General features: G+C 31.3%; 3 protein-coding genes across 4 annotated transcripts; 2 read left to right on the top strand and 1 right to left on the bottom strand.

The window, feature by feature from the left end:
* The first annotated feature begins 1,129 nt into the window (after positions 1 to 1,129).
* LOC102607799 (hypothetical protein) lies at positions 1,130 to 5,852 on the top strand. Of its 2 annotated transcripts, none has more exons than XM_052435508.1 (8): positions 1,130 to 1,513; positions 2,338 to 2,478; positions 2,673 to 2,765; positions 2,854 to 2,980; positions 3,448 to 3,557; positions 4,413 to 4,493; positions 5,107 to 5,189; positions 5,303 to 5,571. In XM_052435508.1, exons 1-8 carry the CDS (start codon positions 1,199 to 1,201, stop codon positions 5,424 to 5,426), a joined length of 1,074 nt encoding a protein of 357 aa, XP_052291468.1. In that variant the 5' UTR covers positions 1,130 to 1,198; the 3' UTR covers positions 5,427 to 5,571. The 2 variants fall into 2 exon arrangements, with proteins under 2 accessions (XP_052291468.1, XP_006470129.1); XM_006470066.4 differs by having other exon boundaries at positions 1,136 to 1,513; positions 5,308 to 5,852.
* A 104-nt stretch (positions 5,853 to 5,956) lies between these two features.
* Positions 5,957 to 8,598, top strand: LOC102609720 (GPI-anchored protein LLG3). The gene is made up of 3 exons (XM_006470072.4): positions 5,957 to 6,546; positions 6,621 to 6,677; positions 7,961 to 8,598. Exons 1-3 carry the CDS (start codon positions 6,360 to 6,362, stop codon positions 8,305 to 8,307), a joined length of 591 nt encoding a protein of 196 aa, XP_006470135.3. The 5' UTR covers positions 5,957 to 6,359; the 3' UTR covers positions 8,308 to 8,598.
* Positions 8,599 to 9,915: 1,317 nt separating this feature from the next.
* Positions 9,916 to 10,834, bottom strand: LOC102607507 (uncharacterized). The gene is made up of 2 exons (XM_006470065.4): positions 10,596 to 10,834; positions 9,916 to 10,277 (listed from the first exon to the last, which is right to left on the bottom strand). The coding sequence occupies exons 1-2, from the start codon at positions 10,707 to 10,709 to the stop codon at positions 10,158 to 10,160; spliced, it is 234 nt and encodes a 77-aa protein (XP_006470128.1). The 5' UTR covers positions 10,710 to 10,834; the 3' UTR covers positions 9,916 to 10,157.
* Positions 10,835 to 26,253: the final 15,419 nt, after the last annotated feature.

Genomic DNA, 26,253 nt, shown 5'->3' on the forward strand with positions numbered 1-26,253 from the left:
TCATATTTATTGCCCTATGTTTCAAGTTTCTTTGGTTTCAAATTTAATGGTCAAGTATCAAGTTAATGGCCACAGATTCATGTATATTGGTCCATTAATTGTATGATTTTCATGGTTGTAAGTTAATGATCTCAGGCTTCATGTCAATTGCTCTAAGTTTCAAGTTCCTTTAGTTTCAAGTTTAATGGTTTCAGTATCAAGTTAATGGTTGGTGTTTCATGTTTATTGGTCCATTAATTGTATTATTTTCATGGTTGCAAGTTAATGATCTCATGTTTCATGTTTATTGCCCTTAGTTTCAAGTTCGTTTGGTTTAAAGTTTAATGGTCCAGGTATTAAGTTAATAGTCATGGTTTCATTAATTCCATGATTTTCATGGTTGCAAGTTAATGATCTTAGGTTTTATATCAATTGCTCTAAGTTTCAAGTTCCTTTAGTTTCAAATTTAATGGTCTCAGTATCAAGTTAATGATGGGTGTTTCATGTTTATTGGTCAATTAATTGGATGATTTTTGGGATTGCAAGTTAATGATCTCAAGTTTCATATTCATTGCCTTCAATTTTAAGTTCATTTAGTTTCAATTTTAATGGTCACAATATTAAGTTAATGGTAGGTGTTTCATATTTATGGTCTCATATTTCATATATACCGATTTTTCAAGTTTCCATTTCTTTCAAATTTAATAATAATAATAAATCTCAGCCATTCGATCTACTTCATTTAATCCAATGGCTATTTTTTATGCATGCATGAGATTCATGCATGTACTCTAGTTGCGCCCTTTGAATTGAGGATATTTTTAGTAACTTGATGTGACTACTTAAAATGGAAAAATATACTCTCCTGATCATGATTTCTTCTAAGCTTTTTAAGATATTCTATCACGTGTCTTTTAATAATAGTATATGGATAAAATTTAACTTCTTTATTTTTTTATTTATTAACTACCAATCGTCAATTGAGTTATTTGCTCAAAACATGATCAAATTAAGAAAGAATCCTGATCCACTTAAAATATATTTATGAAATTTATTTTTAAAAATTCTTTTTTCAGGATATTAAAATTAGCACTTAAAATATATTTATGAAATTTATTTTAAAAAATTCTTTTTTCAGGATATTAAAATTAGAGGGTTTCTGCCCCAATTACCTCAGCATAAACGGCAAGCGAAAAAGAAAAAGCCCACAAAAAATGCCATGGTTGCAACAACCAGCACAATCAGTAGGGCTTTCAGTTTCACTTGCATGTTCAAGTTGTGTCGTCCACTTTTCGCACTCTCAACCAGAACCCACATGGAATCTCCACGCGTGAACTCTGCTCTTCGTTCTCCTGCAAGAGAAACTCATATCGGAGACACTGACGATGGGTTCATTACACTGCAGGAGTGGCAGGGCTGGGGCGCTGTGTCTCCATTGCCAGCTTTGGTTCAGCAAATTGTTGAGGACTTGAAAGCTTTGGAGAAAAATTTTGATGCCCCCATGAGTTTTGGTGGTAATGGTGGCAGACTTCAGGTACTATATTCAATCTAAAAATTCCCCTTTTCTTTTCCTGTTAATATTAGTCTCTGATTAGTTTGGTTGCTGGAATGGTCCAAATGTAAAATTTTAATCTTGAGAAGCTGGTAATTTTTTAAGTGTTAATTCTGAAAATTGATAATGGTTTCGTTTCTATGTGGTATAAAGGTGCTCAGTAGGCATTGGTGTAACATGAACTGTTCTTTATTAATTGTGTTTGTGAAAGAAATGAACTATTAGATGCTTGATACTGATTTGGTTTTATAATGGCTATTGACTGTTTAATATGCAAATTAGTTGAATTTATAAAATATGTTAAGGTAATTTTAATTAGGATAATTCTACTGAGGAATTTTTTTCAGATATGTGGGTGTTGGTCTTACCAGTTATTCAGTAATCATTTCATCATTTTCTTGAGTTTATATGTACAGAAGTATGTGTCATCAAATGTGGGCAGCAGCTAGTTTAGTTACTAAAATCTCAAGTTAAAATAAGAGGTCTAAGGTTTGATCCCCTCTCACATGTGTTGCAAAGGGATTAGGCTGTCATCCGGCTAAAAAAGGAAATAGGTATGTGTCATCAAATGCAGTTGTGGTAACTTTCCGCTGTTTTGTAAACAAGACTATTTTAAACCTTAGGTGCAGATGCAACTTCTTGCTCATACAGGAACTGTATATTTTGCTTTCTATTTATGGTTTTGTGTGACTGACTAGTTTTTATTTCAACTGCTTGTGGTTCATGTGGTGGGAAAATGTTTTTTTTTTCACCCATCAGTGCTTGCTCATAATACGTATTTATTTATCCTCTACTGCATATTTCAGGGGGATTTCAAGATTCTAGAGGATAAGAAACATAGAGCAACATACCAGACTTTGGGCGAGTCTGAAAAGAAGCTTCAATTCTTTACAGCTCGACAGATAGCCTGCCGTTTGCTCGGAAGTCAGGGTTACCTTTGCCAGAAGGTATGTGGCTGTCTTTTGGAGCATTAACTACATTTTTCATGGGCTATATGTACTTTTTGGTTTAATTATTTAGAAGGTACTTTTTATAAAACAAAGTTCATGGTTAGATTAGAATGGGTATTGTGCCTTCTAGTTGCTTCAGTTTCTTCATTATCCTTTTCTCTTATTTTTAATGTCCTTTACTAAATCGGCAGTGCTGGATTGCCATGGAAGACTGCATGTGTTCAAAAGTCAAGCACTGCTCTCTATGGTATGGTGTACGGTTTTGGCTGTACATGCATCCAAAGGTTAGGATATTATTGTCACTTTGCTGCATGTTATCTGGAGGCATAAGGTACTTTTTAAAGAAAACCCCATGTGATCATCCTCTTTCAGGACTTTCTACGACAGAACAACACTGGAAAGTTGCTGTGGCAAGTACTTGGAGTTCAAGCTGCAACTTTGTGCCTCTATGGCGTTGCAGAAGATGAAGAAATTATGTGGAGTGCATTTAAGCGTGCAGGTTTCCTTCTTCTCTTCTCTTTTAGCTGTTTTAGTTTTCAAAGATTTTGGGTGCCAGTAATTTGTAGTTGGCAATTAGTTATAGAGTTCAAATTTCATTTAAAAGCAAGTGGAGTTATTTTACTCCCAACATCAGTGTCATAGAATTCAAAGTTATTCAATGTTTTGTTACATATTCAATTTTTAAAGGAAAATACTTTATGTTTTTATTCTCTGTTAATGGATTAAGTGATATATGGAGTATACATTGAGCCAAAGTAACAAAGTGTAGCTTTTTTATTTTGATATAATTCATTTGGTGTTTGGAATCAATAAACGAACTTTTTGTTAAAACTTAACTTTTGCCAGTGATCTCTGTAATAAGCTAATATACCTCATAGCTATATTTCTGTGACTGTGATCGTCCATGTTTAAATAAATGCATATGAGAAACCTTTGCCCTATGACTCTTATTTTCATCATTTTCAGGGAAAAGCAAGGTTTGGTGCCTATATCCCAATAAGAATGCAATTAAAATGTCAGTCCAGGATACCCTTGGTTATGGATCTTCAGAGGATCTAGAATACACACCAATGATGGTATTATCTCTCATTATTACTTTGTAATGTTATATAGAGTTGTGCACTCATATCAGCATAAGCAAATTTATTTCTTGTTTTGCGTAGCATGCTCATAATAGATTGGAACTTAGTGTTAATGTTTCATATGCATATCCCATCAAATAGATACTTAATATGAGAATCAAGATTATCCGTTTATAGCTAACTGTCTTTTTCTTTTTTTTTTCTTTTAATGTTAAATTGTTGTAGAACTATATGAACGACTTAGAATAGTAATAAGATAAAGATTTATTAGTATTGGTCCAATAAACCTGGATCTTCCTTTAATAAGAAAACCAATTCAAACAGGTAAAAATTGAATAATGGTAGTAAAAATTGAATAACACCATTAATATAACTGAATAACATATTTTCTAGTTATCTAATAAATCTTAATTTCAATTCCGCATCACTAATAGTAAAAAATTCAAAAAAAGAAAGCAGACGTGTGAGGGAGCTCATATGCATTTAGATGATGAAATAATTTAGGATCATCCTGGGGCATGGCTTGAACAATGCAAGAACCAATTTGTTGATGTTCGATGATGTCTAGGGCTGGCTTGGATGTGACGTAGATTCATTTGGCACAGTAATTGTTCATGTGTGGGCATAGGAAGTGCATGAAAGTGGTTTGCTTAGTAATTTCTAACAGACATTAGGGTCAGAAGTTGTAACTGCAAATGAATTTGCATGCTGAAAGCATATTAGTACAATGTAGTTTGGAAATTTTGACTTTTCTCTGACAAAATTTCATTGATCATGCAAAGTTTGGAGTCTCTTATGTCTTCTTTCATTTAACTAGGCGGTAACACAGATGTTGGTTCTACTGCACAGACTGATGGAGATAACACTCTAAATTTTGTTTTGATTGATGGCACATGGAGCAACTCTGCTGCAATGTTCAACCGTTTAAAGGTTATTTATTTCTTTCATATTTGCAGACTAATTTTGTATAGATATTTGGTTTCTCTGCATATTCATCTCTGTCTCTCTCTTTCTCTCTCGAGGCGAATGACTGTTGTGTATGAAGAGATGCATCTATTGGAATTCCTGCAGTCTTCTAAAAACTTTGAAATCTGGTCAAACGCAGTGGCTTTCATCTATGAACTTGGAATTTGGTGATTTTTAGATTACCTGTGCTTAGTAATCTCACAATATTTGGCAAATATATGATGGATTATGAGTTTAAAATGTTAATTCCTGGCTGGAGTTTTGGATACAAGTTTAAATATTTTTGGGATACCACTGAAAAATTTACTGACAAAACCATTTTTTTAACAAAATTGACTTTAAGCCACTTTCTTCATATTCTTTCCTATTCATTATACTGACCAGGTGTCTGCAGCTCTTGGGGCTTGACTAATCCTCAAGCTCAACTGCAGTCATCGATCGGACCATCTCCTACGTACTACAACAGTGGCATATCCTAAAGTTGGATCTAAAGCTGGATCCCTGGGATTTGTGGTGCTTGTATGATTTTCAATTGTTGATTTATAAAGTGAATGATGTAGGTATTTTCTATGTTCAGGAGAAAGCTAAGACAGTTTGGGACGAGGAGGACATTCCTTGCATATCTCTAACCATGGGTGCATCGGCAATGCATAAACTTAGGTAATTAGTGTATATTTGTCAAATCTCTTCTTAGATGATCTCATGTACAGCTTTTTATGCAGCCCTCTCATCCAATTAAACCTCTTGGGAGTGACCATGTTTTGTAATTTTAGTGCAGGCCCCAACCGTCCTGGGACCGCACCTGCACAGCAGCTGCAGCCATTGGCCTCCTTTCTGAGCTGCAACTCCTTCCAAAATTTAGTTCATGTGGATTGGATGAAGCGGTTGAAGCAATAGAGGATGCCTTGGCTGTTTTGTTAGAAGCACTAACGACCAGACGGCTTCGAATGGGCAGGTCCGTCACTCGTAAAGCAAGACATAACCTCAACCTCTGGTAGCTAACCGATAACGCATTCTGCTCTGTATGGGTATTACATACTGTTAGTCGGATAAAAAATAGGAGAACCTTGCCTCATCAAAATATAGGAGAATCTTGCCTCATCATTTCCAGCCAGTCCCACTGATCTCTCTTCTTTTAGCACAAGTTAGCAGCAATAGCACAGATTTATACTCACCAGTTGACACATGGATAGTTTTCATGCTCTTTCCTTTCAGTTGTGGGTGTTACGGAGTTTAGCCTCGCTTTTTGAGCATAAAAAACATCGTTGTAATAAGCTTAAATTGATTTATTATTGTACAACATTAAAACCCGCATTGGCTTCCTATCATTTTAGCCCATTTTGACTTTTTTACCCCTATATTCTCTCAATTCATAAACATTTTGATTAAGATCAATTGATATCATTGGTTCAGCACCATCTATATTCTCATAATGATAGATTTTAGTAAAATATTAATCCTTTTTTGTGGATAAGAGTAAAAATATTAATTTAAAATTAAATATAGCCCCACTTTTTCACCAGTAAGTAACCGAACCAATGCCTAAATGGCAAAAACATGGAGCAATACTAAATGAACAAAATTGTAACAAAAAGATTTTTCTTTTAATTAATTTTGAGGATTTTAGCGAAAAAAATCATTAAAGGAAATTTCAAAAATTCACAAAAAAAAAATATTTTGTTGGCAGTTAGGTAATTTTATACACAGCTACTTTCATACCGACCACAGGACATGACCTGAGTCAGCTGACTGGGTGTCTTGTTGCCACCATTCTTGCAACATTTTCCTCTCCTCCGTTTCTCCCGCTCTGCTAATAAAAGTAAAATAGAAATGAACATAAAAGGAATGGCGATAACAACCTGGGAAATTTTCTGTAAAAGGGTGAACCCATTACAGGAGTCGGAGATCGTCTCATTGATCTCTGAAAAAAGAGAGACAATGAGCTTCGACCACTGCGTTCAATTTATTCTCTTCTCTCTTCTCATTCAATGGGCTGCTTCCTCTTCTGTAGTATCCGGTAACTCGCTGTTCGTCCTTATCTTTGCAATTTGGTTTTTTTCCCTTTTTTTTTATTTGGATGTTTGCATGCAGATGATATCTTTGAATCTTATAAAGCTACCAGCCGTAACCTTCTTCAAGTCAAAGAAAGTATGTTCTTTGTAAATAAATTAATTCTTAATTGCTCTTTTTCTTTTCTTTTGGCAGAATGTAGAATTCGCAGATATTGATATTTCAACGTTGAAAAGCAGGCATCTATTAATTAGCTTCCAAAATAATGTATATGCGCCATTTGTTTCTACTTTTTTCAAATAAGAATTTTGCTTAGAAATTTATAAAATAGCTAATTGGCTGTTGTATCTGTCACAGAAATGAATTATTACTCTGATAAAGTAAATAAATTTACCTTCATTATATATTATATATAACACCATTTGCAGTACACTTATAGTTAATTACATTAGGGTATATCGCATTAAGATATTTGGTATACTTTAGACTGTATTATATATAATATTATTTTATATTAATATTAATATTGAAATAGTATTATTTAAATTTATTAAAAATTAATTTTTTAAATTAATTATTTATATGTTATTTTTATAACATAAAAATAATTTAATAAATACTATTATCAAATAATATAATATTATAATATTATAAATATAAATATAATATAATATAACACAATATACTATTAAATTTTCAATTTAGTCATAAATCAAATTTCATTTATTAATGTCAACAATAATTACTTAATTAATTTTTAAATTTAGTGTTATTAAATAATAAATTATTGAATAATTAAAAGATTTATTATATATTTAAACTAAAATAATTAAAATGATTTTATGTAATAAAAGTAAATAATGCATTATTATTTACTTATTAAGTATTTAGATTTATTAATATTTTATATTATTATTTAAATTGAACTGCATTGAATAAAAATAAAAATTAATATTTAACAAATTTAAATTGATTTTCAATAATAAAAATGAAAATATGAATAGTATTTTAATAAAATACAGCCTATGCCCTACTTTTTCATGGTTTTATTTTATACTCCTTTCATTGTATTAGTCACTTTTTTAATATAATATAATGCAATTAAAAATTACAACTAAATACAAGTTTATATAAGAATAATATTTTAATACAATACCATATAGTGTAATACGATCAGCCAAAAGCATCCTTGCAATCCCAAATTGGTAGTGATAGGATATGAACACGTTCCAAGATCATGGATATTGTCATGGTTGAAGATTTGTTTTCTCGGCTAATTATGCATTGATGTTGCTCGATAACTTTTAACGGGCATGAAAAAATTCTGTGCGGATATGCCTTGTAGATCCTTCTAAAACATCTAGTGACATTAGTTGTAAAAGTATGCTATGATGATATGTTTCGCTTATTACAATCTGCAGAATGTCCTGAAAATTTCGAGGACAAGAACTACACAATCATCACAAGCAGGTGTAAAGGACCCGAATACCCAGCTGATCAATGCTGTCCGGCATTTAAGGAGTTTGCTTGTCCCATTCGCGATAAGATTAATGACCCGAAAACTGATTGTGCTCAGACAATGTTCAGTTACATAAATCTCTATGGGAGATTCCCACCTGGCCTATTTGCCCATAAGTGTCGTGAAGGGAAAGAAGGTCTCAAGTGCGACGAACCTACTCTCCCACCATCGGGTAGTGCAGCAGCTGTTCATTCCACCCCATTGCTTCTCACAGCTGGCTTCCTGGTGTTACTGCCCTTGATGCTGTAGAGGCTTAAATGTGAAAAACCAATAATACGTTTTCTCCATTTTATATGTTTTTTCTTTTCTTTTTTCTGAATCCAATATGGCTTCTTCATGAATTCATTTTCAGATGATTTCTTTGCATAACTGCATAATAGAGTTGGTACTGCCTTGAGAATATAATCTCATAATCAAACTTTTTTGACTAGTCAAATCCAAGCGTGTAGCTGTAATTAAACAATTATTCATCTTTTCTTACACAATTTAGTCTGCTTCAACAAGCCTTTTGGTTCCCATAACAGAGCATATGTGAGTGTGTGAGACCATACTGGCACATCCTTGAATAATTCTTGGTATATTTGGTTGAAAGGGGTCGCGGAACAAATACACAAATCGAATTCAAATTGAATCTTAAACGAATAAACAAATCAAATTTGTTTATTAAACCAACTGAAATTTAAGGATTCAGATTCGATTTGTTTATTAAACAAATTTTGTATTCAATTTATTTAATTCATTTTGTAAAATTAATAAACGATTCGAATCGAATCGAATCTGATTTCATTTATTATTCATTCATCCGATAACAAACGCATAACAAATCGAAATGAATGCAAATTCGTTTACAAAAATATAATAAAATGAAGCAAAATAAAATATAAAAACCACAAATTTAATATCTTACAAAATAAAACTCATTATCATTTATAACTACTATATTAGCCTTCAAATTTTAAATTTTTTCATACATTTTAAGGATAAATAAGTAATTCAATTAAACGAATTTTAAATAAATAGATCGTATTCGATTCATTTATAACATATTTATCAAAAGAATCCTCAACGAATAAACGAAACAATGCTCCAAACCCAAATTCAATTCATTTAATTTGCAAATCAAATCGAATTCACTTATTTAGTAAATGAATCAATTTTTTAAACGCAAAACTCATTTAATTTGCATCAAATCGGCTAAACCAATCTTGACCCAAATTGTCACTATTAAATTCTTGTTCACTTCAAAAGCTATTGATATTTTATTTACAGGGTGGCATAGTGCAATGGTTTCACTATCTTGCAATAAAGGTATGCCATACCAAAAGTGATGAAGAAATGTCATCAAGTGATGGAGTGGACAGTTACTTCTCAGTTCCCACACTTTGGAAAGACGCTACAATGATAAAACCAACATCTCGATCACCAGAAATATTCAAGGACACCGTTGGCCAAAGTCAAGTTAATTAATTTTAATTCCGCAATTAATCCTGAATTTCTACAAAATCTGCCTAATTTAGGTGTCATGACATGTTAGGACAGTGATCATAATCTTTCACTGGAAACGGATGATGCGTTCATTGAAACTCTATCATTCAGCGGTGAGTAGAATGATTCTGCAAAATGGATTAGTAACAAACAACTCGAGTTAATGAATGATTCTGCAAAATGGATTAGTAACAAACAACTCGAGTTAACCTTTATTAACACTTGTATACTAATTCCAGCTTGACGGAACATTAAAGCAAAATGAGCTTTTACTCAACCAACCATGCAACTTTGAACATTTAATTTGATTGGCTTACATGGTTAAAAAGCAGTCAAATTCCACAAGTCAACTGAAACAAGTAGGTCTTTCAATAAAGGGTAAATATGAAAGGCAGCTTTATATTAAGGATTCCTATGAGACACGCACTTTACATCTTTGATCCAAAATGTACCAAAGCATATCAAAATGTCATCAAAGCATAAAAGAAACTTCTCAAATGGTCAATTTACTCAGTGAAACTACTATTACAGAGCGTGAAAAATTACAATTTTTTTCTCACCTCTTTAAAAATCCAGCAGAAAAATTAAAAATTAAAAAAAAAAACTCTTGTTTCTCATCTGTGAGCAGTGACCAGAGTCTCAATAAACCTCAACCCATCAAATCTTGGAGCAAATTTTTCTGTTGATGATGATCTTTTTGTTGAATTCTCATGATCTTTCTTTGACGAAACATCCTGAAATACAAATTAAAAGAACTATAAATCCACAATCTACGGAATTAAAAAAAAAAAAAAGAATCAACAAAATTAAGCACTTGATCCAAAGGTTGACTCCAGCAACAACTGTCTAACAAAGAAACAGAGAGAGAAAGAGTCGAAGACAGAAAAAAGATTGAACCTGGATCTAAACACTAATTCCCGTAAACTATTTTCTGTGCAAACAATCAGTAAAAATTCAATCAAACGGACAGAAACAAAAGAAACCCAATTCCCAAAAGGGGAAATTTGAAAATCTAAAAATAGGGAAACCCAGGAAGGGATTTGAAGATTTACCTCATGGGAAGCTTGAAAATTTGAATTGCAAGCTAAGTTTGTGGTGGAAGAATCAGATATAGCTGTAGCAGAAGCTGCAGCAACTGAGGCTGCAAAGAGTCCACATTTCTTCATTATTGCTAGGCGATGAAAGAATTTATTTCCCGGAAATCAGAATTTTGGTGAGCACAAGTATGCGTTTTCTTAGAGAGAGAGAATGAGTGAGAGAGAGTCTCGTGTGGAGAAGTTAATGTGTTTGACGGCAAATTTATAGTGCAGCCTTTCGATTGGTTGGTGGTAGTTTCGAGCATTTACGCGGCAACCGTCACGCCTTATTCTTTTGATTCTGAAATTACGTTATTAACCCTAGAATTTGTTTGGAATATATTTTATTACCTAAATACCCTCACTGTTTTGCTTTATTGACAATTTTCTTTTGCCACCTCGAAGAATAGGAGCTGGCTAAATTCGGCGCTGATGTTTGTCCCGGGTCAAATCACGAAACTTGGTTAAAACGACGATGTTTGTTCTTTTTTTTTTTTGTTTCAATCGCGTAAAACGACGTCGTTTGACTCAAGCAAAGACGATGCTGGGTAGGAAAATTTACAGAGGAAAGAAAACTAAACAGTAAGGAGCAGTACAAGGCACAAACAAGTTGACTAATGTGGAGAAGCAAACTTTTCTTTTTACAGCCACATAACATTGATAGGAGATCAAAGGAACCCATCAGTAGACAGATCAAAATCCAAAATCACGTCTCAGCAAACAAGCTAGACAAATGCCATGCCAAGTAAGTGAAGTTCATTGAAACTTTTCCTTGTGATCAAGTACAAGTACGGTAAGGAAAACTTTGCGGCTGATGCATTATCTCGAATCGGCTTTCTCTTCGAATTTTCGTTTCACCATAGAACCTCAGAGATAGAACTTCAGATTTCTTGAACTTCAGATACCTGCAGCTAGCCACATCAAACAGTAGCCTATAATTATAGAAGAAGAAGAAGGAAAGAAGTTCAAGAAAGTTGCGGCGGTGGCTGGGCTAACGGTGCGTTTGATGGTGGCCGTGAAAGGGAAGAGGAAAGGAGGAAAGATGAAGAAAGAAGTTCAAGGGATTTGATGCCAAACAAAGAGTAAAAGAAAGCAGCCAAAATGACGTCACTTTAGGGAGAAAGAAAAAAAAAAAAGATGAAACGGCGTCGTTTGCATCAGTTTTGGGGTTTGACCCGGAATAAATATCATTTTTCGGATAAGTTACAGATTCTGTAACTTAGAGATCCAACTGTAGCCAACTCATATTGCCTGCATTTGCACGGTTTTTCTCTTTCCTCAGGACACGTGTGCTGCTTCCTATTGGGTGTGTACGTTACAGATTCTGTAACATAGATTGGTCCCCGAAGAATATGATTTTTTTTCCTATTTAAAAAGAGGGTCCAGCTATCTTACATATAGGGTTTGGAACCCCATTTTTTGTCTTTTTCAAATTCACCTTTGGATTTGGATTTAACCGAAGAGTTGTATAATGGCTTAGATTAGATTATTGGGTTATTAACATTAACAGTCCCTATTGTTCATGCAAAATAAGAAAAATCAAAAGTTTTAAAATTATGACATATAAGTTCATAATATTCTAATTTCTTTGACACTATTGAATTAGGTTTCCAATTAAATGACTTATTGTTCAATTTATTAATATCTATTTAAATTAATAAATTTAGATATTAATTAATAAATTAACTAATTTATTATATAGTTAAATTATGTATATTATTTACTAACCATAATTAATGATAAATATAACATAACGGGAACCAATTTTCTCTCACCCATGTGAATAGGGTTCAAACCTCAAAATCTTTTTTTTTTTCAATACAAGAGATTTTACTATTTCAAGTAGATGGAATGTATAAAATACGAAAATAAATTTGATTTCATATTTTATGTAGTTAATGTTTTATAATTTTTTTTGTAACATAATAATTATTTAACATACTGTCAATTATTTAATTATGTAGTAAAAATATGTTATTTACTAATAATAATAAAATATTAATTTATGAATTTGTAAAATCATTTTTGTTTGTTTGAACAATGAGTTTTGTACTTTTGGTTGAGTTTTTGTCCTTAAATAAAAAGAATAAATTTAATTGCACACTTAAATAAATTGATATTTGTTACTCCACCCCAACAATTTAAATAGTCATTAGCATACATCTATCTTTTATTAACTTATCTGAGAGAAGGGTAAAAAAAAAAATCTAAACAATTACTCTATTTAAAAATAATTTAAATATTTGTTTAGTAAAAATAAACTAAAAATAAGTATTTTCTATTATTTATTCTCTCTTACTAACATCAGACATGGAGAACAATAGAGATGGCAGTTCAACACATATCTATCAATTAAAATATAAGTCAATTAGTATAATTAATTGTGTCATAAATGAGTTATCATATTAGGAGTTTTAAAACCGAACCCAATACAGTTATTAATCGAGTTGACGGTTAGGAAGAGCAAACAAATCCATTCAAGTTGGATATCTAAGTATTTGATCTAAATAGATTGGATAATATCCATCCAAAATACTTCGGATTTGATTTATTTGATATCCATCCATGAACTTGAATATTAGTAATATTTAAGCGTACGAGGCTAAAATTGAATATTATAATTAATATTTAAGTTGTAAATTACATTAAAAAATCAAAATAACATTGCTAAAAATTATTGCACCTCAATGACAACAATGACGGCACCATCACTAAAAAGTAGAAGTGAGTGAACATAAATATAAATACTATCAACAGATTCAAAATTCTCCAATCTATGTAATGGTGGCAATGTTGTAGGATAAATGGATATGTTGGCGATAGATGTGTCTTCCAATGCAAACAACTATAACAAGACCCCATGATTAGACGACATTTCAATATTCATTGCCTTTAAAAACCAAATGAGGTGAACGAATCCCACAATGAAATTTTGAAACCCACACTTAATTTGCAGTTTCAACTTCCCAAGAAAGTTCTAAATAGATTTAAGCGAAACAAAAATCTTGACCCAATGTTTAAGAAAACATGAACCAGAGGTATAGAGAAGGTGAGTGATAAGTCTATTTTGGAACGCCACAAGAATGTAAATAAAAGATAAGTTCACTAGTTCTCAAAAGAACCAAAGAAAGAATGATCTTTCAAATTCAAAATAACATTCATCTCTAATTGTCTTACATAGCAAGGTTGCTGAGTTTAAATAAGCTAATAGAAACCCAAGATCCTAAAAATACAAATGAAAACATTAGAACAACCTTCCAAGTATAGGTTTGTCAAAGAATGCTTCAAAAGTCTTCACCAACTCACCATTAGTAATGCTAGTCATTGACAAACTTAATGTTAACCTACCATAATTAATGCTATCATTGACAAACTTAATGTTAGCCCACCATTATTGATGGTAGACTTACCTTACACATTGACAGACTTAAAACAAAACAAACAAATGAAGTTGAATAAACAAAAGAGTCGTTGGAAATCCCAAGTCTGAATAAGCTGTAATAAATTGGTCATAACTCCTTCTAGAGAACTCCAAATCGAACTCTGTAAATTGCATTGAAAAGTTAATTTAATTATCTTTTCAACGGAATATAGCTGGCACATTACTTCTAACTTAATCAATACCAGTTTTATTTCGAGTTTGCCTTTTTTGCATTGGATCCAAATTGTGTATTCGGTTGCCCAATAGCTTGAATAATGCCCACAATGCCTTATCTTCTCTCCAAGCCTAATTCATGATGTCTTGCTTCTTGAATTACATTTTCAATCCATATTTTCTCAATTAATCCATTTAAAGCAGCTTGCATCTTTTTGGCTCTAACTCTTGTAATTGAGCCTCCATGAATGTGCAAAGGATCAATTGAATCTTTAACGGTATTCTCTTGATTCCCTTGATGGTTCTCATCATGAGGATCTCTAAATTGAAAAGACGATGGTAGTGTAATGTAACTTGTGTTTTTATGGCGTAATTATGGTTGCAATTATTTTGAAAGGGGCGTGCAACTCTACATGTCACCATTTTCTGGCATTGCGAATATAATTGTATAGATCATCCAATTTCAAGTCTAATGGTACCCTTCATGGCCCCTTTTGATTAATAATGTCATTGTACGCGAGGAAACAGTGGTCACTAGTGATTGTCTATATTTTTTAATGTAAAATATCTTTTTGTAAATAATTAAAAATAAGAGTAATAATTTTATTTTATTATTCTAATTCTATATTGAAAATAATTTTAATTACCTTTTAATTAAAATGGGTGAGAAAAATGATGTCATTGATGGTGCAAAATGGGTGAGAAATAAGGATGGTAATTTAAACCCAGATCCAGCCTGGACCCGGACAAACCCGGATAATTCAAGTTGGGTTTAACTTGTATCGGAAGAAATCAAATTCGAAATCCAGATGTAATTTGAACCCGGACATATCCGGGTCCGGTTCCGAATTTGGTTGAACCCGCAAATCCGAAACTCAAACCTGAATGTATTTGTTTTTATATTAGTTTTGCTTACTATAAATTAAAACAATGGAAAAAAATAGCCTTGCCCTAGTTTCAGTTTCACAGTGGCACTGCCAAAGCCGAAAGCCAAATATTTCCTCATCAAATTACCGTGAATCGTGTTGTGTTCCTCTTCCTTACTGCCAAAGCCCGAATCAAATTGCTGATAGTTATCACCAAAGACAACAATACAGTCGAGAAAAAGAAGAAGAAGGCGAAGATGACCAATCCTAAAGCATATCCATCTCGATATCGATATCTCTAGCAAGGCCACGGGCAAGTAGTTTCAACAACGATATTTTTGAAAAGTTGGCCCAAGAACGTGATTTCATTCATTTTAGGTTCTGATTATTGGAAGGGTATTGGATTGTGATTTGATGGGAGTATGAACAAGGCAATTACAGAACAAGTAAAGTGTTGAGTGTTATAAAATGTATATTTATAAAGGAGAAAATCGTCATTTTACATTTCAAGTGTTACTAACACCCTTACTTTTATGTATTTAAGCTTCTTGTGATTTAATTGCGTGTGTTCTGTTTTAATTAAGTATTTTATGTATTTTAGGAGCATCATGGTCATTTCACAATGAACGAGAAATCAGACGACAAAACATACATAACTTTTAAACTCAGGACAGTCGAAAACCTTAGGAGGAGTATAAAAGGAAAAATGTCACTGTTCACATGTACGACACTATTCACATGTACGATACTGTCCATGTTATTGTTCACGACACTGTTCACATATACGGAACGATGACATGGCATTGACCGATGATGTGGCATTGACTGATGAGGTGTCACGATTCTATTGGACAAAATTCTTATACACTGTTGATTGGCAACGTGGCAGCATGTTAGTGGACTAAAAATCGCGCGTACGGTACATGCATATACACATGATTATTTTCAACCAAACTGCGTCACTGTTCAAGTCGGTTGACTGTTCAAACCGTGTGGTCAAACCGTGTCACTGTTCAAACTGCGTGGTCAAACCGCATACTATTGATTGATGATGCAGCGCAATCATGAGCGTCCAAACTGTTTTTAATCCGATGACCATGATTTACTCAATGTATCTATAAAAAGGGGGCCTCCCCCCCTAATTTGGTATCTCTGAATTCATTTTTGAGTTCTATTTTCTGTAATTCCTTCTCCATCTTGTATTTTCTACGTATTTTAATAAATTTCCATTTTGCCCCTAGCTCAATTATGAGTAGCTAATTTTCTTTCAAGCTTGGGTTGAAGGTAAAGTCTCAACATGTGCCATAGGCTTTATTTGGTAAATTTATTTTCTCTTCCCCTCTAATTTTTGTGGATGTTTTGACTTTTCGTAGACAAATAATAATAATCTTGTCTAGATATCGTCCTAGTTTCACCGGCTCCCTAGTACAAGGTTATTATTATTTGGCACGATAAGCCCTTAGCACCATATTGATTAGAGTGTGGTTCATGAGGTGTGGATACCCCCATCATGATTTAATTGACACTAATAAGGAATATTTAGCCCATGGTACATGTTGATGCGAATCTAAATACCCAAGTGCTTCATTTAAATAGATTTCTCTTCAATTTATTCTCGCCATTTTAATTTAAATTTTAGAATATTCCAAATCATTTTCACTACAAATCCAATCACCCATTTAGAAAAATTAATTCTACACATAATTAAAATTCACCTCCTCGTGGGATCGACACTCATCACTATTAATCTATTTTACAATAGATTCGTGCACTTGGGAGTTCAATAAAATTTGCACAACATAAAGGCTATAAATGAGATTTTGAAAATTTCTTTTTTCCCTTTTAAGATTGTGAATTGGAGAAGCTTTGGATTTTGGTTGAGTGATCTTGTTGATAATAATCCTGGCTTTAGTTATTTAATGTTCATGACTTCATCGTTTATTCCTTACAGGTTGCAGCAAGTAAAGTTTGATGAAGGGTTTTTCAAAGCAAATGAGAGAAATTAGGTTCCAAAAAAAAAAAATTAACTGGGTTTAAAAACTGGATATTTCCTAGTTTAACCCTTACTGGCCCCTCAGTAAAAAAATTTCAGTTTTTGTCCAGATCTAGTAAGATGAATTGTCATCCAAGTCCGAAATCGGAAAGGCCAAACCCAAACCCAGACTCCGATTTTGTCATTCTTAGTGTAGGTGCAGGAATAATGTGTAAAAATTTAAAAGTTTTTAGATTTTTTGTTTTCATAACAAATAATAGGACTCCATTGTAGTTGACCTTGAAAAAAACAAAAAGAAGGGGTACCAAACCTATGTTGCAACGTAATTTTACTCTTCAAAAGATGGTAAGATAATCATTATTATTATTTTTAAATAGGGTAAGATATTTGGCTTGACACTACACGGATCATTACTTTCCCTAAATGAAAATAAGTTAAATTTGGTCAAAAATTATTCATATACGTATATCTTTATTGGGTGTGATTAAGTTACATTATATTGTAATTTATATCAATTTAAAACTTATAATCTAAGAATATTTGATAATTAAATTACATTTAACTTGTTTTGCACAATTCTTAAACTAATATCAACTACACTATTATGTAACTTAATAAAGTCCATCTTTTCTAAAATAACAGATCTATATGGGGTGTGGCACCAAAGCCGGAAGCTCAAAACTTGTGAAAAAAAGGGGAAAAAAAGATAGCACAACATGACACTAGGGATAGCAATGGAGCCCATAAATTCGCCTGTCCAAACTTGTCCGCCAAAACCAGCCTGCTATGTGTAATTTTGTGAGTTGCGAGCGGGTTTGATATCACAAATTAAAACCTGCATTGGGTTGCGGGCGAGTTTGGCATATGCTAAATATCTGCAGGTGTTTGCCAAACCGCACTTTTTTTTCAATTATTTTTTAAATTTTAATACTTGTTATAATTATTATATACAAATTAATTTTATTATATAATTATGGATGATTATTAGTTATTATATAATTATGGATCATTACATATTATAATTTTATTCTTCATATTAGAGTTTGGAAAATATCAATGTTCAGAAAATATTAATCTTAAATCGTTATTGTAGGAATCATATTGAATGGGTGATAATAGTGATGAATAAAATGAAAATCTTAATTCCTGAAACTTATGTTGAATGAGAATATGAGATGATAAATTTTTATGGTACAGTGATGCTACTTTTGTATAATTGTGTTATTACTTTTGGATATTAGTTTGTGTTTTTTCTTTTTTCTTTTTTATCTGAAAGCATTTTGCGTTTTGAAGGATTTGCATATTTCATATTTAACTTGAGAATTAGTTTTGGATTGATTTTTAAAATTTAATTTTTTATTTACATTTATTAAATTTAGAATTGAGTTTTTTTGTGAAATTTTATGTTATTGATATAAATTTACATATTGAGTTATATAATTTTAATTTTTTTAGTTTTATTAAAAGTATCTTTCAACTTTTTTATTTTAAATATAGGAACTTACAAAAAATCTATCGGGTACCATAATTATCAAAATAAAATTTATCGGGTACCATAATTATCAAAAGGGTAATTTTTAAAAACCTCCCCTGAGGTTTGGGCTTGTTGCAAGTAGATGGCGAGAATCTGTTTATTTGTAAAAAAACCCCCTACCGTCAGTTAATTTTAACATTGACCGTTAGTTGACTGTGCAAAGACAATATTGCCCTTAACAATAGTTTGTAGACTGACATAACTAAAAAAAAAAACTAAAATTGTTGGCGCGAAAAGTACAAACCCTGTTTTTTGACAATTTTATCCTTATCAATTCCAAAAATTTACAATATCATAGGTAAAGATTATGACTATTTCATTTTCAAGTTTTTTATTTTATCTTTCTTGTATGAACTTTAAGGAAATATCAATAATTTAAAGAGGATTTTTCAAGTTTTTAATTTTATCTTTTTTGTAGGAACTTTAAGAAAATATCAATAATTTAAAGAGGGTAAAATAACCAACAATTTTGGTTTTTTTTTTAGTTATTTCCATCTACAAACTATTGTTAAGGGTAATATTGTCTTTGCACAGTCAACTAACGGTCAATGTTAAAATTAACTGACGGTAGAGTTTTTTTACAAATAAATTAATTCTCGTCATCTACTTGCAATAAGCCCAAACCTCAAAGGAAGTTTTTAAAAATTACCCATTATTAAAATCCACAGTAAATAAGTTTTTTAAAAGAATTAAAATCCACAATAAATTACAGGTAACTTTAATAATTTAAATTTTGTGCCCCTGTGGAATCCAACACCAAGAATACCCACAGTGGATCATTATGAAAGAAAGATTTTGACTACTTGAAAGACAACGTTTTACTGTAGCATTGCGATCCGGGGCAATTACGTAAAATTATATGGAAGTTATTTTTCGCGGCACATCGATGTTGATTATTTCTAGAATTCTCCTAATACGCTGATATTTTTTTCATTTCCCAGTCAATAATTGGAGGCCACGTGGATGGATTACATTATCCCACGTAGGCTTCACGAATTTCATAAGTTGTGTGAAAGGTCTAGATTTTCGGCTGAGCGACAGATGCAAAGCGCAACGAAGCTAACAACGACAGCTCGTTAATTATAATGGAGTTTTTTCAAAACTGCTCCTTTAGCATGACATATTTACTGTACAGTCCTAGTTATTAATTATTATACATTCATATATTTATTAATTTATTCGTTACAGGACGACCGTTTAGCTTCTAGAAAAAATTTTCTTCAAGGATCTGTCATAATTGTTTGGCCTATTATGCTAATCGGTCAGCCTATTACAGGCTATTGTATTTTAGTCCACCCAATATTTTTTTAAATGATAGAATATCCTAAAAATTTTAAATATTTATAAATAAATCGAGAGGCTTGAAAGAAAATATTTTTGATAAAAGAAATTGAATTTCTATTTTCTTCAGGTATTTTTAAAGCACATTTATCACCAAACCATAATGTACTAAAAAATTTAAGAATTTTGGTGAATATAATGCATAAAAGGTCTTTGAGTTCAAATTTCTAATCATACATAATTGTAGACAAACTAGCTTTACATGAAAAATTAAAAAAGAAGATATAACCTAAACTAGTGTTTTGAGTATGAGGCTTGCCTCAACGAACCATTTCCATGAATACCAGATCTTGTTCTCACATACATGAATCTTGAGTTTGAAAATCTAATGAAATTAAAAAAATTCTTTTCCTTAATATCCTTAACAAATAGTTTGTTATTATCAAAATCAAAGTTTGCGTAACTACTTGGGTTAATGCTAACCCTCTCAAAGAATGAAGTTGAAAAATTGAGAATTTAAAGATTTGGAAATTGATAACCACTAAATAAAAAATTTGAGAGGAAAGATTAGACTTAGACATGGATCACTATTAAAAATTATTTATTTTAAGAATATATAGAGGTTGGATTTTGGTAAATACAAATAACTTGAAGGACTTTTTGAACTATCTTATTATTTAACTTAATATATTGTATATTGATTTTTTTTTAATTTTCTTACAAGGGTCACGATCCATGCTGGTCTTTTATGGTGTTGCCCCTATTCGCATTAATAGTTTTAAGATTAAGGTTACTTTACAAAATTAGTTCACTTACTATTGTTTCTTGCTTTAGCAGCTAAAAAGGGTGCTTATAATATGCACACGCTGGTGAATGGGGTGCTCAACACGAAGATTTTGCCTTAAGCTCAATTGCTTGTATAGTCTTTTAGTCTAGCACTGACATATTATTTACGAGAATTTACATTTAAAATATCTTTTTCTTTCAAGGCTTTTAATTTAAAAGAAAAAAGAGGGCACTTTCATAATTTTAATCTTTTTTTTTTTTTACTATTTTCACAGATTTTCCTTTATATTTATTAATGTGTATTCACTGGGGACAATGAATATACATGTAAGGCTTCAAAATAATGTGTCAAAACAGCATTATCATAGATTTTTTATGTCATTACGAGAGAAATTACAAGATGACAAATTTCCTTTGCAAAAAAGACAAAGCATTTTCACCTATCTCAAAAAGGCTTTGGCTAAGTTACGTTAAACGTAACTTACGCCAGATACAGCAACAATACTAGTGATGGGACTTGTCACTGTTGTTGTGCCTGGCGTAAGTTACGTTTAACGTAACTTAGCCGGCTCCTCTCAAAAATGCCCAGATCCTGCGCTTTGCTGGCAAATCAAAACATCTAAGCCCAAGATTTTTTATTGTTATTCTAGTGGTTGTCATTAGCCAACAACATCTAGTATTAATCAACCACCTTTGTGCTTCACACGCGTCACACCAACTATTTTTGTCCACCAAATTTGTTAGTTTTAATTGTATATTTATTTATTAGTGGTTGGGGTCATTGCGTGGTTCGGTTGGAAACTTTTTACAAGTGAATACGTTACGTGGTAATAGGCAATGGTGAGTTGAAATGCGGACCCTTTCTGTTTTCTGTTGAAACCAAACATGACATGTTCACTTGCGAGTTGCGATGGCGTCAATTGTTATAATCGAGTTAGCCGTATGATTGGTAAACATCAATAAGAGAAGAAAGCCGAGGTACCATTTCTTTGCAAAAAACTTAAAAGAGGAAAAAATAGTTTGACGAATTCAATAGATAATACAATCTAACAAGAAAATGGGTGTTGATATGGATCAAAACTGTGCAATTTTTGTAAATTTAAATAGCATAAAAGATATCTCCAACTATTGATTATTCAAGTATTTAAACCTCTCTTCATGTATACAACAAAGGTATCTTTTAACCTATTTCATTAATAGTCAAAATTATAATGGAAAACTAATTTTTGCTACAAGCATAATTTGGCTAGGCTAGGAGTCCCTTTATATAACAAAACTTTGTAATTAGACACTTGTAAATTCCTTCTAATTAAAAAAATTAATAAATGAAACTTTATACTCCCTTTCATTAAAGAAGTTATGAATCTAATCACTTTTAACACTTTCGTTATTAAAAAAATAATTAAGTTTCACCACCATTTAAAAGACGAGCGAGTGAGTGATTAATATAAGTTTATATTTTTTCAAAAGTGTAATAATTTATTTATTTATCATATTAGCTATAATTAAAATAAATCTAACAATTTTTTGTTTCTGGTGCGGGGTTGAAATTTATCTATAATAATGCTTGAATTTGAAGGTATGCACGCCGCATAAAATGATTGCACTAAGCTTTGAAGTGAAAAAAAAATTGTGCTTCATGAGGTCAAATAACCAAATAAATATTCCAAGGTTGGAAAAGGTTAAATATCTTTTAGTCAAAGCCATAAAGCCAATAGAAATGACACACATACACACAAAACAACGGTAGAAAAGAAAGCAATGTACAACAAATCATAGCCGACCACTGCACATGACAATGAAAGAGAATTCCACAACTGACTTAGATTCAATCTTGATTAGTTCTTCGTTATATTATTATTATTATTTAGCAATGTTAAGGCATTAGCTCACATGAGCGCGGCAAGCTCATATGCAAGCTGCATGAAGACATTTGCATGTGAAAGAAAACAATAACACATATGCCCAAGGGGGCAATACCAACTCATGACCAAGCAAGATGAGCAAATTGGTGCCAGTGCAAGACTGAAAAAAGTTGGGTGACTTCTTTATACCACCACGTTAGAAACTCCTGGGGAAGAACAAGTTGATTTTGTGACGGCAACTGTTGTGGTCCTTAATAGAGCTGGTTAGGTTGATCTGAGTTTTGCTTCAATTGTGGGCCTAAAAACTCCTGAGTACCTTTCAAGCAAATCGACAACATCTATGTTCATAAAAATCCTCTTAAGTTCTTTGTTGGATAGTAAATTTTAGATAACTAGGAAAATTAATATTTTAACGTCTAACACATGAACACCATAGTATTTGAGACCTTAGTTGGATTTCAATTGTTTGGATCCCTACTCCCTAGTAACACTCATTTATCAATGAGATACATAAGTCGTTCACCAAAATATGAGAAAAGAAAAATTATCAATCATCCGCCTTAAGTTATCATGGTATAAAAAATTCTATAAAAAATTAAATTTGTTAAAATTTTCACCTTAAGTTTGTAATTTGTATCAATTGTCCACCAAAAAGTTAATTTATTTTCATAATTGATGATGAGTAATTGGTAGTGTCATTAGAGTGCACCGGATTTAAAACATTATTAACAATATAAACAATTAGTACATAGCGAGTAAGGATCGATCCCATGAAAACTATGCTAATTGTGTTTATTATCAACTCTGAAACAAAGACTTAAAGTACTAATGACGATGATGATGATGATAAAATATAAATTAATCTAACTAAAGAAAATGCCAACTATAAATAAAGGGGGTTTTATGAATTTTTAACTAAATTGCAAGAAATAAAGAAACTAAAATTACAAAAATAATAGTTTAATAAAAACTCTAATTGAAGGAGAAATAAATAGTAATGATTAAAATTTTGGTCAAAGGATGATTCGCCACCATCAAGCATGCACATAATCAATATATCAATTCTATCATCAATTTCTATTAAAACTATTAACCGTAGATAACAATAAGCTCTGTTAATCTTAATTTTTCCTTAATATGTTAGGCAGAACAAGTTCTTCACCTAATCTCTAATTATTAAATAATTTAAAACAAGCTCTTTAAATTTGAGATAATGGAAGCATTAATGCTGTGTTTACTTGCTGGAGTGGGAGTGAGGAGTGTGGATTCCTTCCACTCCAGCGTTTACTTCTTTAAAATGGGAAGGGATTGGGAATCCCACTCCGTGGGCCCCACTCATTTTTAGAGTGGGGAGTGAGAGTGGTGGGCCCCACTCATTTTTGGAGTGGGGAGTGAGAGTGGGACTTCTATTGGGGGAATTCCCACTCCCACCTCTCCCTTTTTTACCATTTTATTTTTAATTTAATTTAATTTAATATTTTATAATTAATAAAATAAAATAAATAATAATATATTTATTTGAATAATAATATTATATTTAACTAAATAATAATTTGCATTGATTGTAAGTTAAAATTATTTTAAAATAATATTATTATATTAATAGAGAATTAATAAATATAATATTATTGTATTTATTTTAAAAATAATAGTACTATATTTATTTAATATTAATAATAATAAATAGTTTATTCTAAGAAAATATTAATTTTGTACTAAATAATATTATATTATTATTTTATATAATAATAAATTTAATATAATTATATTAAATAAAATAAAATAAGGTTTCATTTTATATTAAAATTAAAATTAATAATTTATTGTTCATAATTAAGAATATTAATAATTATAATAAATTTACAAATATAATAAAATAAATATTATGCATTAAATATATTTTTTATTAGTTTTGTAATTAAAAACTATAATTCTTTAAATAAGGATAAAATTGTAATTTGAAACTATTTACTCCCAATCCAAGACAAAGTAAACACATAAATTGGATTCTGATCTCTATTCCATGCTTCCATTCCAATGTAAGTAAACAACCTACTCCCACTCCCACTCCAAACTCCCAATCCTAGGATTCCCACTCCTCAGGATTCCCAATCCAATCCAAGAAGTAAACGCTACCTAAGTAGATAAAGATATTAGGTTGATTTAGGCAATAAACACACAAACTTGAATTATTTAATCTAGGTTATGTTCTCCAATTGAAATAACTGATTCCAATTTGCTACTAATGATTAAAATATCAAGACAATTACAGATCAAATATTTTAATCTAGTGATAGAATTTACTCAAATCCTATCTAATTGGTCACTCAAATAAGATAAGAATAAAATCATAAACATTAATTATAAAAGAATATAACAATTTCAATTAAATAAATTGAATGATAGAAATTGATTTTTTCTCACATGACATGTTTAGGGTTTTGAATTCACCCTCAACCAAATAAAAAATTTAACCTAACATAATTGAGTTGGGAATAAAAGAGTTGATAAAATCAATTATGGAGATTAATCCAAAAGGCTGACTTTGCTTTCGTCTATATTCGACAGTGCTGCTCCAATTTAATACCTTTGGTTTCTCACCAGTGGCGGATCTAGAAAAATAATTTACTGGGGGCTAAATTAAGTAAAAACAAAATATAAAAACTGAAACTTGAATATATAAATTTTTTGATAACATATTTACAATTGTTCTCTACACGATTTCATATTCTGACTCATTATCAACACTATTAAATACATTTTTTTTTCTATATAAACAATCAAATTATCATTCATCCATTCATCTACTATCTTATTCTGAAGTTCATTTTTCACAAATTTCATTATTGAAAATGTTCTTTCTACTGTGACTGTAAAAACTGAAAAAAAACATAACTATTTGATAATTTAACAGAGATTATTTAAAAATTTATTAATTTTTCTTTTAAATAAAAAGGGGTATTTTTTTTTCAGTGGGGGCTTGAGCCCCCACTAGTCCTACATTGCATCCGCCTCTGTTTCTCACTTATTTTTCTCTTCATATGGCTGCCTCCCACTCTTCGGTGTGTGCCGCTTTTTTTTTTTTTTCCTATTGTGTGTGGCTGCTCCAAATGCCAATAACCACGCCTTTATACAATGATTTCAAAAACCAACCCAAGCAAGGCAAGATTTTTGCATGCGATCTTTTAAATTGGTCATGTAAATATTGCATGCAACTTATAAAGTCATGCACACTAGATAAATTTCTATTTTTTGCATGCTTGTCCCCAAGGTCTTCATTAATTCCACATGATTGCATAAGCTTCTGCATGTGTATGAATTAATTTATTGGCTTCAGTTTGATAGGCTTGAATTCCACATGCATGTATGCTAAATTGATTCTAGTGCTCCACGTATGCATGCATGATGGATAATTAAATTGCATCTTCCTTTACTTGTTTTAATTAAATTTCTTTACTCCTTCCCCCTTTTAATTCTTTAAAATATATTTAAAATTAAAAAATACAAAAATCAAGATAAATTAACACAATAAAATATAATTTAATGAAATAGCTAAACTAAAAATTAACTAAAATAATTAGAATATTTAAGACTAAAACAAGAAAAAGATTGAGAAATCAAGTAGTAAAATATTGAGAAAATATGCACTTATCAAATTCTCCCACACTTAATCTTTACTCATCCTCGAGCAAACCTAAAAAAAAAAAAAGAACA

Source organism: Citrus sinensis, chromosome 2, assembly GCF_022201045.2.
Source record: "Citrus sinensis cultivar Valencia sweet orange chromosome 2, DVS_A1.0, whole genome shotgun sequence".
NCBI classification, from domain to species: Eukaryota; Viridiplantae; Streptophyta; class Magnoliopsida; order Sapindales; family Rutaceae; genus Citrus; species Citrus sinensis.

Bases quoted from the DNA above. Each gene is read 5' to 3' on its own strand.
- LOC102609720 (XM_006470072.4), top strand. From the start codon at position 6,360: ATGAACATAAAAGGAATGGCGATAACAACCTGGGAAATTTTCTGTAAA. The intron at 6,547-6,620 runs GTAACTCGCTGT...GTTTGCATGCAG, and splicing joins TTCCTCTTCTGTAGTATCCG to ATGATATCTTTGAATCTTAT. The intron at 6,678-7,960 runs GTATGTTCTTTG...TACAATCTGCAG, and splicing joins CCTTCTTCAAGTCAAAGAAA to AATGTCCTGAAAATTTCGAG.
- LOC102607799 (XM_006470066.4), top strand. From the start codon at position 1,199: ATGGTTGCAACAACCAGCACAATCAGTAGGGCTTTCAGTTTCACTTGC. The intron at 2,766-2,853 runs GTTAGGATATTA...ATCCTCTTTCAG, and splicing joins GGCTGTACATGCATCCAAAG to GACTTTCTACGACAGAACAA. The intron at 4,494-5,106 runs GTTATTTATTTC...TTCTATGTTCAG, and splicing joins CAATGTTCAACCGTTTAAAG to GAGAAAGCTAAGACAGTTTG.
- LOC102607507 (XM_006470065.4), bottom strand. From the start codon at position 10,709: ATGAAGAAATGTGGACTCTTTGCAGCCTCAGTTGCTGCAGCTTCTGCT. The intron at 10,278-10,595 runs GTAAATCTTCAA...TTTGTATTTCAG, and splicing joins ATTTTCAAGCTTCCCATGAG to GATGTTTCGTCAAAGAAAGA.